Consider the following 15,460-nt stretch of genomic DNA (forward strand, 5'->3'; position numbering starts at 1 on the left):
TGTAAGTCATTTTTTTCAGCGCCATTGTAATTTTGAACAGTCATTAAACAAATGGTTGCAAATCAACAACTACTTGTAGGAGAAGGCTGACTGTATTTAACTGCATAAATAATATTCATTACAATAACAAAATGGAAACATTCATTCCACTATGATTTTTTTTGTTTGCCACGCTCTGCTCATGATGCCAGCATTTATAGCTCACCAGCAGAGTTCAAGAGCCAATACTGTATTTATTTTATGTATTTATGTCTTGCATTTTTAATTAGCATTCCGGGACACTCAATAAGAACCATGCCAATCAGACAGCTTTTCAATTTCTTAAAGCCACCCAAAGTTCTGTATCAACCAAGCGTAAGAATAATAGTGATAAAAACACACAGCTGAGAGTTGAAATGCTAAGTTGTTGTTCTTTTTGGACTTTGGAAATAGAGCACTGACAATGTTACATTATCCGGTGGTAGTATCATGTCTGCAGCAGGAAACCCAAGCTTGGAGAACATTAAGGACCCAGGAACATTCAGAGATAGATAGATAGATAGAACATATTGGTTGCAATAATCTCAGGGTTTGGGGGTGAATTGAAATTTTGAATCATATACAAGTCAATAATATCGATTTAAGAAATAGAACATTCCTTCTAATACAAAATTTCAGTTTCTTTAAAGATAAAGTCTGTATGTAAATCTACCCAATTTTGTTAAATGCTGGCTTTAGATTCAGAAGTTTATGTTCTTTAAAATGAACATCTAATGTTTTATTGTGCATTCAGATTATTTATTGATTAAAGACCAAAATTTGGGGTACCATTTCCATTGATTAATTATCTCCCACTCTTGGTTTGTCTGCATATTACTGTTGGGAAGTTTTGCTTCTGTCAATACGTCATGAATTTGTATCGTGTTGCACTTTGGTAATAGCTTTCAGTAGTCTATTGAGAGCTGTTAAATCAAATGAAAATGGGTCCTTGAAGACTACTTTTGAGATTCTCTTTGTACATAAGCCTCATTGATACAAACAAGACTTGCTATCCCATTTAAGAATTAGAGCATGGCCTCCATCAACTCTTCTAGAAGCTACTGTATACAAAACTTTGTGACCTATTTTGTATGGTGTTATAGACAATGTTATATGAAAGACTAAAAGCTATTGTATCATGGAAATAGAAAATTTTGTTGCTCTATTTTTTATTGGTCTGTTTTTCTTTCTTTAGCTCAGCAGAATTCACCAAAAATCCATGAAGGCTGGTGGGCTTATAAGGAGGTGGTCCAGGGAAGCTTTGTTCCAGGTAAGTGCTATATTCATTATTCAAACATTATGTGAATTATTGCTATTTTATTCTGATATACATCATAACATGTAGTGTTGGCTTTTATGTTCAGGAATTTCAAAAATTTAGATACCAACAGCTGTGCACTACAACAAAAACCAAAACATAATCCAATAATTGGATTGATTCTATATCTCTCACTTTAGATGAAGCATCATAGTTACATGTATAGAAAACCTTGTGGTTTTTTTTTAACTTTATTGATTTTCAAATTGTGTTTCTTAAGTTGGAGAGGAAAAAATATGGCCCCTGCTTTTGGCTGTCTTTTCCTATATTCAATTTACATTGAAATCTGTGGAATTCTTATTTCTACAAGATTGTTTTTAAATCATCTGGGAATTCTCAGAAGGGTATAACCATGGAGATAGAAAGGAGTAATCCTAATTAAAGGAAAAATATGGGAAACATACTTGATCGCTGTGAGGAGGAACTGGTTCTTATTTTTTCTGTACTTAAACTATTCCGATTATTCCAAGTCAAAACCTTGACATGTTCTATTTTCCTCCTGTTAACTCAGGTTTATAATATTTCTTTTGAGATAGGCCCCAGCCTCACTGACCCTCTTGAAATCTCCTTAAATCTGGTTTTGTCAGCAAACTTGAGGATTTCATGTAACTTAGGGACCCCATCAAATTATTCTATTGTACATAAGACTTTGAATGTATTCCACAGTTTGGGTATTATTTATGCTCTTTAGGTTTTTTTATTGTTTTATTTAAATTGTGTGTGCTACTCCGAGATACATACATGAGATGTATGATAATAAATATCTATAGCTTTTCCTTTCTTTTGCAATTAAGTACTAGTTTTCTTGGAAACAGAAAATTTTGGACATATGCGCATTGAGGTAAATATTATGAAACCAAGGAAATACATTCATGTAGTTAGGGATGTGTGATGAGTATATGCTCTATTGTATATATCCAGTGTAAGTTTTAATATGGTGTATGGAAGGATGAATAATGAAATGCTCACTGACCCCTTGAGAATTCTTGACTGACCACTTGTAAGAAGGGGTTTAAAAAAAAACTTGTCATACATATATTTGCTTCAGGAGAGTAGCCTATAAACAGAAAGAAGAGCTTTAAATCATAACATACAGTTGTATAACTTTTTTTTGTGAAGGCCACACACTTCGAGTGATATTCAGAAAAAATGGCACTAACAAGATATTAGTTCCAGGATTAAAAAATATGTTTAAATTGCGTTTTATATGTTCACTTCCCATTTATCCAAACATTTCCCCCTTTTCTATATCAAAACTTAAAATTGGCTAGATTTTTTAAAAGGGCAATGGAGATATTATCCAACTCTTCAGAAATCTACTTGTGACTCAGGGGCCTCAGGTTTGCATCTCAGACTCATTTTTTTACCCAAATATTGAAGCCTTTTGCTCATGTTTTGATTTTAACAGTCAAGAGATATTCACAACAGTCTCTGATTTGTTTAAATGTTAAAGGTCTGAATCAAAAACAGAAGTTTGGTTTATGAAGCATGATTTCTAACAAGACTGAAGGTTCTTTGATCCTGGACTTGGTAACTTAGTTATTTTTTAAAGTAGGGAACCATTCTGCCCTTAGACTCATATCATTTGAATACCCTGAAAACCTTATTTTTCCCTGCTACCTCATCCTTTTTTTGTTTTTCAAAATGAGGGAGAGAGGGAGAGGGAGAGAGATATCTGTCAAATTGTAATCCAAGTGATCCATTATGCACTTCCTTGAGAAACTAGCTGGGAAACCAAGGCTTAAAAATGGCAGAATAAATGCTGCTGCTTTGGCAGCTGGAATTATGTGGCAAAGTAAGAGTATAACCTTTGTGGATGATGGATAGCCTTTAGTCCCTGTCTCTAATTAACAGATTTGCTCTAATTCTATGTTGGAATATGTGCACCTTCGAAGGCTCTTCCTAACATGCAATTGTTGCCTGATCTCCTTCACAGTTATATGAATTGGTCTAACATTGCAAGACTTTTTGGAATTATAATAGTACTTTACATACTGCTTCATAGTGCTTTACAGCCTCTCTAAGCAATTTACAGAGTTAGCATATTGATCCCAACAATAATGCTTGAGAGCTTCTATTTAAATATATCTTAATATTTCTTCCATACATGGTGAGAGAAGATGTGTTTACTAAACTTAATGTTGTTATGTTTTCTTTTTCCATAGTTCAATTTTCCTCACTGGCAAATATGCAATAGATTGCTTTGCCATACTCCCAATGCTTAACTCCTTGTCAGAAATTGGGACAAAGGGACAGGAATTTTACTTACAAGTACATACAGTTTTGCATTTACAGTGATATTTGATATATCCAGTGGCCTTATTTTAACAAACTATACATACACAGTCCTATTTCAATTTCAGAGGGATGTTAACTGTTTCATGCAGCTTCTTTCTGTGCTTTCAATTCTAGGGTAAGTTCTGTCCTAGGGAGGAAGAATGAGAAGAAGGAAATATACAATTCTTTTTTTGAGCTCCTTAGATTTCAGCACCATTCTCAAACCTTGCATTTCCACTGATACCTATTCTGATCTCTAAAACCTGCAATTATTTTCACCTGCCAGTTTTCTCAGTTGATCTCTCTCTTTGGGTCCTATTTGCTCCTGCTGGGTCTCCAACTGCAAATTCATCCTTCTTGACTCATGCCACCTCACAGTCCACACCACACAAAAATAATAGCACAAATACACAACAATCCCTTCCTCCATTACTTAATGCTCCTGCAATTTTATATGTTTGCAGCTAAAAGGCAAGGATTGCTTACTTGAATTAAGCACGGGGCTTCTTAATGTTTATGTGACATTGAGCTTGATTTTGGCTCTTATTTTTCAGTCTCAAGACCATCCAGATAACTTAACCTGCCATCCCTTGACTACAAAAACTTATATGAGGTTCATTATTCGTTACTAGTCTTATAGTCAGGTTTGAGATTTCCACACATCATCAAAGTTTGGCCTATTTGCCTCTTTATGAGAAGCTTATATTTGACCCAAATATGCTTTTCTAAAACAAATGCCATTCATTTAGAATTTGAGATATAATCCTGTTCCTCCTCTCCCCCTCCACAATTTAGAGCAGGAAGCAAGCATATTGAATATGACTATTTTATGAGAACTTCTCAAGAATCTTTAGCTACTTTTAGTATTTAAAAAAAACACCTTTGGTGTGATCTTATGTATTTCCTACAAGTGAATTTATGAACTCCATTGTGGGAGGAGGATTATACTAGATAAAGAAGGCCATATAGTAAGTGTTGTAACTTATCTTACATCATCATTAAAGGTTCAGATCAGTTAATATAATTGTTCTGATCATTTGAAAAACAATTGATGCATGACTTGCCTGCGAAAAATAATGGATAAGAGTTAAGAAGATTATCATGACTTGAGTGGGAGAAGTTAATCTGATTTTCGCTTTCATGTAAACAAAGCAGACTAGATTACTATCTTTCCGTATCCAATGGTGGTGGGTTTTCTGGGAAATGTTGAATAGGAAAATATTCTCTTGCTATAAATTGAGCGAAGAAAGGAGCACAAGAGTTTTGCAGCTCCTTAAATATAACTTTTTACTGATCGCAGTCTTCTTATTCAGATGAAATTTTATTCAGAGTTTCAAGCATGTGTTTGTGTATGTGGGGATAATAGGAGAAGAATTTTAAACAGTCTACTCAAAAGGAAGTGAAATGCAGAATATACAGATATGATAATTATCTTATTAAAAGTGACCACTTGTAAAACAATTGTGGAGTAGAAATATTTTATGGGAAAGTTGATTAAAACATGCAACGTAAAAAAGCCTTTCTTATTATTGATACAACATCACAGTTAATTACATTAACTGTAATTTAGTTGCTTCCAAAGAGAATCGTGTGGCACACAAGAAAATATGTGTCTAGCATATAGCTTGTTGGTATTTATGTGTCGGTAGGCATGTCATCAGTAACCCACTGCATGACACTTGCCCATCTTTGCTTTAATTCGGGAATACTGAATGCTAAACGTGGGACAAAAAAATATATCTTGTAATCTTCTAATAACTGATCATCTTCCCTTTTACTTTAAAGCATTTTTACAAAAATCTTAGTATAATGCTAGGAGATAATTTGAAGATATGTTATATGAGGAAAAGTGCTGCATTTAAAGATTTTTCCCCAGTGTTATTTACTTTTTTCATCTACTCTTTTATGCAATAGAACAGACTCATAGGAGTGTGGTTTTTAAAGCTTGTAGGTCATCTTAAATATAATAAGGAAACTATTCCAGCCACTGAGAAATAATTATGTATATTATCAAGAAAATAATTTCCTGGGCTTGATGCTTTACTGAAAATAATGAGAGGATAGGCAACTTCTCACTCCAATAATCTCTTTCTGCTGCTTAGGAAAGGCAGCTATGCTGATTCCCATTAGTCTTGAGGTCCTGCAAGAGTGGCTTCTTGTTAACAAAATACTCAAAAACAGTACAAGCCCCCAAACCCCAAACAACAATAGAAAAGCAAAACAAAGATATTCAGGGAATAAGATGGAAAGGGTAAAGGGGATAGCAATAGCAGTAGCACTTAGACTTATATACTGCTTCATAGTGCTTTACAGCCCTCTCTAAGAAGTCAGCATATTGCCCCAAACAATCTGGGTCCTCAGTTTACCAACCTTGGAAGGATGGAAGGCTGAGTTAGTCTAGAGCCCATGGGACTCAAACTGCTGGCAGACAGCAGTCAACAAAAGTAGCCTGCAGTACTGCATTCTAACTACTGTGCCACCACGGATAAAAGCATTCTGGTACATTGACATTTCGGAAGAGCTTATGTTTCTCAGAACAGCCATTTTGAGGCTGGGCATGCCTGCCAAGTAGTCATACTTCAAGAGTGCCCATGGTGTCTCCTGAAAATTCCAATTGTGCCCACTTGTCCAATCAAGGTTGGGGGCCTCTACATCTACGTTGCTAGAAAAATCATTTTATTCTCCCCTGCATGTTTTGGAGAGCTTTTATGTATATAAGAAAGTGTCTCCAAAGCAAATGATTTATTGTCAAGAAATCTTTGTTCAAAAACTATGATTGCTGCCCTGTGGTTCTTAACCTGAGCAATTTTACCTTTGGAATATTTGCTAGTTAATATTTTTAGAAATGTTACCAAACCTTTTGGCAAAATAATACTGGTTTTTTTGTACTTCACTTTCAGTTATACAGAAGGGGTAGGTTACATAAACTATACATACATTAATATTGTGTTACTTTATGCTATCAATTGATTAGCTTTATTTCTAAAATCAGAGAGCAGGATTTCCATTCAAGACTAGATCAACATCAACCCTTGGAAGCTTTTAGAGAACTTCTAAGACCTCATCATTTTGGAAAGCTTTGATGATTGATAAGATATTTCCTTCATTGAAAAGTGTAATTGTTATGTTATGATACTGTCAAAGAGTTTTCAGTGTGACTACTATTATGAGACTACCCAGCAGCAAAATACAGCACACAGAGACTTAGACATTTAACAGTGGTTTATCTATATACAGAAATATACAGTACATGATGAGCAAATACCTTACAAGCAATCAACTCTACACAGAGAACTCTGCAATGGATACTGGACACAAGGAGAGAGAACACGCCCTCTATAATGTCAACCTTATATAAATATCTCTTAAAGGGGTAAAGACTTATGTGAACCCATTCTTCGTCTTAAAGGGCAATGCTCATGCTATGCTGATTCATCCTTATTGTATCAGACTTACATTGCATCAGACTTACAGCAGCTAGCAGCTATTAAATCTTATACCTCAACAGATACTCCTCACCGTGATGGATTTAAAAGTTATTTTTATTTCCAGATGTTGTACCAAATTATTTCTCATTTATTGTTGAATTTGTTTTATGGTGCTATTGAAATTCATTTATGGTTTATTTTTAAACTAAATAAAATAAAAGTAAATATTTTCTTTGAAACACACAGAGGAAACATAGTTTAAAACTTATCTAAAATGTTATGTCTATTTTTGCTACTTCTTCAAGGGATGGGGAGATGTTATGGGACAACAGTGAAGAACCTGGTTTACCTCATTTCCCAGTGAAACATGAAGCTGAACTATTCCCTTTGATATTTTTGGTCCCTGAAACTCCAGGTTCCATATTGCAGGGCTAGTCAGCATCCTGAACAGAGTATTCTCTCTATTTCCAAGAGTCAGAATCATGAAGAGCACCAGCTAAACTTGGGTGGAGCTAATGGTTAGAAATTTCAAAAAATTCTTATTAGAAAATGAGTCAGTTGCTGAAGACCAGGGGTGTCAAACTTCTTCAGAGGCCGGATCAGCATTGCAGTTCTCCTTCATGGGCTGGCTTGGGGGGGGGGGCGGGGTATGAGATGGATGCCTCCTGCAGCACCTTGCCAGACAAAATGGAGTGTGGGGGTCATGCAAGCTCCCCTGGGCCCCGTTTTCAGCCTGGACAGCTTCCTACAACACCCTACTGGCCAAAATGGGGCATGGGGGCCCCTCATGTGCCCCATTTTGGCTGGCATGGGCTGCAGGAGGCCATCCAGGCCAAAAATGGGGCATGGGGGATCACATGTGGCCCCCGCACCCTGTTTGGGCTGCCAGAGGTACATAGGGCTGGCCCTTTGCTATTTCCAGGCCGGCTCCGTGGGTGAGATTTAAGCACCCCACGGGCCGGGTGCGGACTGCAAGCCTTGAATGTGACACTCCTGCTGAAGACAATATTCATTTCACCTTGCTTTGCTTGCTCATATTGCAATATGAGACTTTAAACTGTTTTGCAAAATATATCAGCATTTGTGTGGAGCATGAACACTGTTTAACTTTACTTCTCTTGTATACAGTATTCTACTTCTTGTCTTAGATCCACAAACTCTTTTGGGCTTCATGTTTTGGTAGAATTTATTTATTGGCACTCCATCTTGGCTCAATGACTTTTGTTTCTCTCATGTGATCCTTACATCTCTGTAGGACAACAAAAGTTTGTTTTCTCTGGAATTTGTAGGCTGCTGAGTAAGACATGCAGCTTTGCCTTCTGTTGCTTACTTTTTTTGTATTCACTGCTCACATGGAGTTGCTGGATGAATCAACACTTCTTACTTTGATTCAGCTGTCTCATCTCAATTGTCCCAGCAAGCTTTTCTATCCTAATATTCAAAACATGCATTTCAGTCAGGGCATCTGCCATCATTTGGCATGGATGATAGGGATTTTATTGGAATTGATTATCTCAGATCAGTGTTTTGATGCTGTGATACCTCATCTCATAATTTTGACTTTTGCATAAGATGGATATTGAAAAGAGTAATCACCCCACCAGTGCTGTGATTTGCCATTTTATAACATCAATCTTGCATTGCATACACAGTTCACAGCCACAGGATCTGAAAGTTACCCAAGGAAAAAAAATTTAGGAAAATACCAGCCAAATCTTAAATTATTTTTTGTTTTATTTCACTTTCTAAGAATTAAAGTTGTTCCTGGGCTCACAGAAGCTACTCAAGGAGCAAGTAATGACCATGACCAGGTGAGCTTTTGTACATACTTTGGTTGGTTCCCATATGAGTTGACATCAGGATGCTGGTTGTTCCCTATAAAGCTCTACATGGCATGGGATCAGGAGGGATTGTCTTTGATTGCTTGTGTCCACCACAACAGACCTGACAGGTCCTGTAAATGAAAGAGTGTCAGCCGGCAGGATCTAGAAACCTGCTTTTGCTGTCACTGCACTTGCCTTCTGGAACCCCTTTCCCCCCAGATTAGATTGTCCTCAACCTGCTGACTTTTCCGAAAGACCTTACGGGCTAGATGTTCTCTTGGGCATAAGGATCAGGAGGTTGAGTGAACCTATGAGATACTGTTAACTATTGTTGATGGCTACCATTTTTTGTTTTATTCTTGTTGTATGCCCTTGTTTTTTAATTTTCATTTGGTATGATTGTAATGTACTATTTTTAACTGGGTGTCCCAAGAGTTGCTTATGCGATATGAGTGGTTATATAATTGAAAGAAGAAGAAAAGAACTAAATACCTGTACATTCAGGGCATTGTGCAAAGCATGAATTTTGCTGAAGTAATCAGAATGATAAGCACCATAACACATGCATGGGTACAGGCAGAAAACAGTGAAGGAAGTACAACAGAAATCCCTGGGTTGTCAAAGAGAACTGCCCCTAAATTAGAAAAGTGTTAAAAGTTGAATGGGGATGTCATAATATTCAAATTGCTTCAAAAATTTTTGAAACTTTTCAAATGCTAGGAATTTAGCTAAGAAAAATGTGTGGTGTCTTCTAAAAATTGGGGTTTTTCTAATTCCCCCAAAAAGAGCAGGATACTAGAAATTATAGAACTGAAATTATAGAAAATAGCAATATAAAGAAGTGGATTTATCCAGGGGTGGGATATGAAAGGGTTAACTACAGGGGTTCGGGATTTACGAGCTTCCCTGTCTGCTGTGAGCCGCCCGCCTATAAATCATCATTAGCATGTCATTAGCATGCTGCCTGCCAAGAAGCAGCCTTTGAAACAGCCCCCTTTTCCTTTTTATTTAAACTGCAGCTGTGGCTCGTTTGGCAGCTGAAATCAGGAAATAAAGGTCAGGTAAGAGCCCAGGTGGGTGGGTGGGCAAGAACATCAGCAGACATAGAACTGGTTCTATGGCTGCTGCTCTTGAGAGCTACCAGTTCTACAGAGGTGGACAGAACTGGAAGAAACCCACCCCTGGATTTATCTACCCACTGAAAGACAAGATGTGCTGATGCTACATTAGTGGTTTCAAGACTTGCCTCAGTAAAATATTCTAAGTTCCCTGAGGTGTCAACACTTACAAAGGTGATCCGGTAGACATTGATTGCTTAGATTTTCAAAAAAGCCTTTTGACAAAGTCACTCAGTAAAGACTTGTGAACAAACCACAGCAGCCATGAAATAAACAGGCAAAACCTTTCTGAATTGATAGCTGATTAAAGAAGAGAAAGCCAGCAGTAGAAATAAATATTCAGTTCTTGCAGTAATGGGAAATAAACAGTAGGGTCCTTCAAGCACTGGGACCAATTATTTTTAACTGGTTTTGGGAATGTACACTGAGTTGGCTTGGGTTGCTAACAGAACAGCAAATTACTTAGGCTAAATAGTCCAAAGAAAAAGCTCTAAAACCTGGAGACATGGGTATTAAAAAAGATTGACATCATTTTAACATAAGCAAAATTTGAGTCATGCACACTGGGACAAAGCAAATCTAATTTCATATATATCTTACTGGATTCTGAGGCTGAGCTAATAGAAATTGACCAGGAAAAGATTTTAGGAGGGTGATGGGTTTCCAAGTGAAAGCAGCTCTTCATTGTGCAAGTTCACTGCTGAGGATCATTAAGAAAGGAATTGAAAATAAAACTGCCAATATTGTAATGCCTTTATACCAATCTCTGACACAACTAAGAATAATGTGTACAGCTTTCATCATCCTGCAGAGAATATTGTTGAAAGCTTCAGGGTCAGAAAACAACAACCAGATTTAATAAGCAGTTGAATAGTTGTCCTGTGAGAAAAATTACTTGGGGGCTTACAACTAGAAAAAAAGGAGGGAAGGTGGGTTAGTATGATAGATTGTGACTATTCAGTATGAATAGCAAGGATTACAATAGTGTCCATGGCGACCCATGGTGCCTGCCTGGTTTCCTGATCATCCGATATTTTACATTTTTTTAAAAAATGTAATTAAAATGAAAGATTGGCAAAATCTTAGCCTTTAATACCTTTTTTAAAAAATTAGGAATACCTTGGGGCCCCAAATAGGCTCAATTAAGAACTAGTTCTACCAATTGGCTTGAGCCCCAAATGAGGGTGTGTCACTCTGGAAGTGGTTGATGAAGCAATAACAGATCCCACCTCCCCGCCATACATTCTGGTCCCTCTCTCCCCTTCTTTTAGTTATAATCTCTATGTGTATGTATGTGGACAGAGCACTGGCCTAGAGGTGAAGACACTCGCCTCCCACTTGGAAGGTTGAGAGTTCAATTCTAGTCAGTGGCAGATGTTTCTTAGGGTACAAAGAGAATCTATCTGCTGCAAACTCTGCATAGGCATCAGGGAGGGCATCTGGCCAGTAAATGCTCAGCTCCACTCATTCCACCCCAATAAAAGGGACTACAGGATTGTAAAAAGAAAAAAAATATGTTGCATGTATGCATCTCTCTCTCCCCACCCCTCATATTTTCCTGAAAATAAGCCCTAGCCTAGTATCTATCTATCTGGTTCTTAATTGCTTTTAATGTTGTAATGTTGTAAATTGCCCAGAGTCGCCTCACAGCAAGATGGGAGGCAAACAAATTTTCTAAATAAATAAACAAACTCCCTTCTGAAACCAAGGGATAATAGCACTCCAGTCCTCAGAAGTGTGTCCCCTCTCCATAAAAACGAAAAACAAGCACCAACCATCCTGAAATGTGGTGGCAGGCTAGGCTACATGGGAGATAGCATTCTGATCAGTGCTTTGTTCTCATTTTGCTAGTGACTAAGCTCGCCACTAATTTTTCTACAAAACAATGTATAATGTTTTCCAAAATTTATAAATGTTCCCACTAGCCCAAAAATGAGAGAGGAAAATTGGTGTGCATTTTGTTTCTTTCCCCTCTTAAAACACTTCCAGCAAAGCTGTACAGATAAAGTTGAAGATCAAAACAGTTTTAACATAAAATGAATTCATGAAGGGTGAGGGCATCCACAGGGATGAAACACAGCTATACGTTGCTTCTAATATCCAAAGTACCAGGGAACATTGTTGCTTATAAGGTCTGCAAATACATTTAAGTGATCACAATGGGAACAGAACTCTGGCCTAAATGAGCTTTTGACTGTTCTTGTGGTCTTTCGATGCTCTGAGTGCATCAATATTCCATATAACATTCTTCTAGCAAACTGTTCCCTTGCTCCTGCATAATATTGTTAACCTTGTTAATGTATTTATTTCCTTTTTTCCCCCAGCAGCTGAACTAAATACAAATTAGGGCATGCGCTCTCTGTTTTTCTTTTTTCTTTGTTCTTTATTAATGGGTAGAAGTTGTTACACAATGAAAGCCTAGGTTATAAGCTACTGAAACCCAAAACATACTTGGTAGGTGTTTTTTTTTCCTGCAGGGAAATATTCATTGTGGAGAATAAAGCTAGATTCTGAATCCTGAATTTATGAGAAGATTTACACAATAGGAAAAAGAACATTTTTTTTCCCTCCCTTGTTTCAGGAAGCCAAAAGGATTTGTAACAGAATGTGGGAGAGACCAGGCAACCGACAGTGTGTGGTTCGGTGAATAATTTTCTCAAAGCAAATAAAGAAAAACGGGATAGGGTTTTCCCCTTGTTTAGTATAGAACCTCTTACGTAATTTTTCAGCTACATTTTCCTGTACTCATCTGAACAAGCATCAATCAGATGATCATACGGTGCTGCATATTAGGAGATCATTCTTATCAAAAACTTCCAACAATGATTCGGGTTAGTCTGGAGATGGAATGAGAAGCATAGCAGCCCTACTTCTTTCTGGAACAGATACTAACCCTAACCCAAAAACTTTAACCTTAGACTGTCTACTATTGACCTCACCCCTTTCCTAAGAGGTCTGTAGGGGCCGTGCATAAGCGCACCAACGTGCCTACTGTCCCTGTCCTATTGTTTCTTTTATTTTTCTTATATGTACCCATTTTATGTATTCATGACTATGTATATACTTATACCTATTATCTTGTAAGTGATTGACAAATCAAATAAATAAAAATTAATAAATAAATAAATTCTGGAACAAATACATATCCACTTCTATTCTCTCCATGTTAATTGGTCTTTCTGCAATCTTTGCAAAAAGAGAAACGAAAGGGAAGCCAGTTGACCAGAACTGGGCATTTTACAGCCAATGGGTCACATCTGGCCTTTTGTCTGTCTCTTTTTAGCCTACAGTATCAACAACATTGGATGAGGAAATGGGTGCAGGGCAGTGGAGCGGCAGGGAGCAGGGGGCCAGGGGGGCAATAGCCCTCCACAACAGTCCCAGTTTTTCATGTGGCCCCTTGGAAAAATTAATTGCCCACCCCTGTAGTAGACTGAACAGAACTAATGGAGAACTAACTTAATTGCTCAGCACGAATGTTTGTTATATGTGTAAGCATATTTGTGAAATTCTTATGGCATATTATTTAACTATGTAATACTATGTTCTTTTAATTATGTTAATCCAAAACAAGCCTTACTGATCTAATGTTCTTCATTTATCTGTAATGAGCAAAGAAAATTCAGCATATAAATCCCATTAAAAATTCTTTTTCAAATCAGTGTCTCTCTAGAATACCGTTAAGCATTTATAGGCTGTTGACCTCAAGAATCCAACCTTCTAATAATGAGGAATTCTGCTGGTACATTCCAAACGTATTTCCTCAAATATTAATGTTTGGACTGAATCATTTTTCATGGAAATCATCAGGAGGTTTGTTTTTCCATGTCAGCAGAAGCTATATTATTATAACCTGATTATGTAAACTCAAAACATAGACTGGCAGATTTTAACTCCATGCAGAGCCTCAGTTGACTCATCCCAAGCCTCTTACATGTTAGAGCAGTGTTTTCCAACCCTGGCAAGTTTAAGATATTTGGACTTCAGCTTCCAGAATTCCACAGCCAGCCAGGCTGAAGTCCACAAATTTTAAAAGTTGCAAAGGTCAAGAAACACTGTTAGAGCATGTAGATTAGAATCTCCTCCTGACATTTTAATTCTGCTAGAACCATAATATACAATAACATGTTGCCAATCAATATGATAAGATCATGAGAAGCATTGTGGAGACCCAAATGTTCTATTCTCTGTTTTTTTGCTTTAGGCCTTCAAAAATATTATAGCTCCATAATGTAGTCAAAGAATTTTCCCCAAAAGGATGTTTGTAAAATAATTGCGGTGGGGGAATTATTGATAGTTGTCACACTGAGGCTTAACTTTTATTAAAAAATTGACACTGCACATTATCTGCTTTATTCTGTGTTAATATTTAATTCAGCTGAACTAACCACAAAGCACCCCAAAGAACATTATATGCCTGCATCCCACCTGCCTGCAGAAGTGCTGAAGTGCTGAATTCTCCAGGGAAGTCAAGTCTCCAGGATTTTTAATGTTCTCTTTAAATTGGTTAACTAGGATATAAATTAAAATAAAGTAATCGTGGAAATGCACACACACACACACACACACACACACACACACACACACACACACCATAGAGTTTTAACTTCATCTAACTTTCAGTATATTATGATGGCATTGATAAGCAGTAAAGCCAAAACAGACTGGAGAGTCAGGCTGTGATCAACAGCTTAAGCCAAGGACAAATGTAGTCAAATGGACTTTTGGACTTGGTAAATTCTGTATATCAGGATGATTTGGTTTAAATCAGGATGATTTAAAGCTTTGATTTAAAATATAGATTTCTTGTGGGATGAAGATGTTGTTGTGGACTTTAATATACTTCCTGAACATGTCAATATGCCATCTGGTGTTAAGTAAAGTGTGTGTTAATAATTAATTAAGAAATTAAATACAAACCAGGAATATATTTCAAAATATTTGGCTAGCCCTAGGATTAACAAAGGCATTCAACTTGTTGCTCTCTGTGTTCATGACACTATATAAAGCAATTTACTTCCTTGGAAGTAAATCCCATAACGTAAATATATATAGCATCAGAGCGCAAGTATCTGGAATTTCTTAGAAGGAAGAGTTAATAGTTTTTGAATAGAAGGGAAGGACAAATATTAATTAATGCTTTTTGTTAGGAGTGAACTCATAAATATTCACATGTACTAAAATGCAAAGAAGTGAAGAATATCAAATGGAAGTGTGAGCTATTATGTGTGTATATATATATATATATATATATATATATATATATATATATATATATATATATATATATATATATATAAAACAATGATAGATGCTAATGGATACAGTATAATATTCCCTAAATGAGGTGCAATTAAATCTGAAGAAAGTTCAGCTGCTATGGACCTACCATCCATGTAATTTCCATGAGTCAGCCTTGAAATGGGACAGGCTCGAAATCTTGGATCCATTGAAACTAAAGCCCTTTTTTTCCTGACA

The 15,460-nt window shown here is 36.7% G+C and overlaps 1 protein-coding gene across 2 annotated transcripts in view; it reads left to right on the forward strand.

The window, feature by feature from the left end:
* Positions 1-15,460, forward strand: part of CA10 (carbonic anhydrase 10 (inactive)) — a 372,251-nt gene that overhangs the window by 65,844 nt on the left and 290,947 nt on the right. For both annotated transcript variants that reach the window (XM_026711241.2, XM_087925164.1), the window contains one exon: positions 1,214-1,288. In XM_026711241.2, the coding sequence (XP_026567026.1) occupies positions 1,214-1,288 (75 nt within the window). The remainder of the gene's footprint in view (positions 1-1,213; positions 1,289-15,460) is intronic.

Source organism: Pseudonaja textilis, chromosome 2 (assembly GCF_049901715.1).
Source record: "Pseudonaja textilis isolate UNSWEBS1 chromosome 2, rPseTex1.2, whole genome shotgun sequence".
Classification (NCBI taxonomy): Eukaryota; Metazoa; Chordata; class Lepidosauria; order Squamata; family Elapidae; genus Pseudonaja; species Pseudonaja textilis.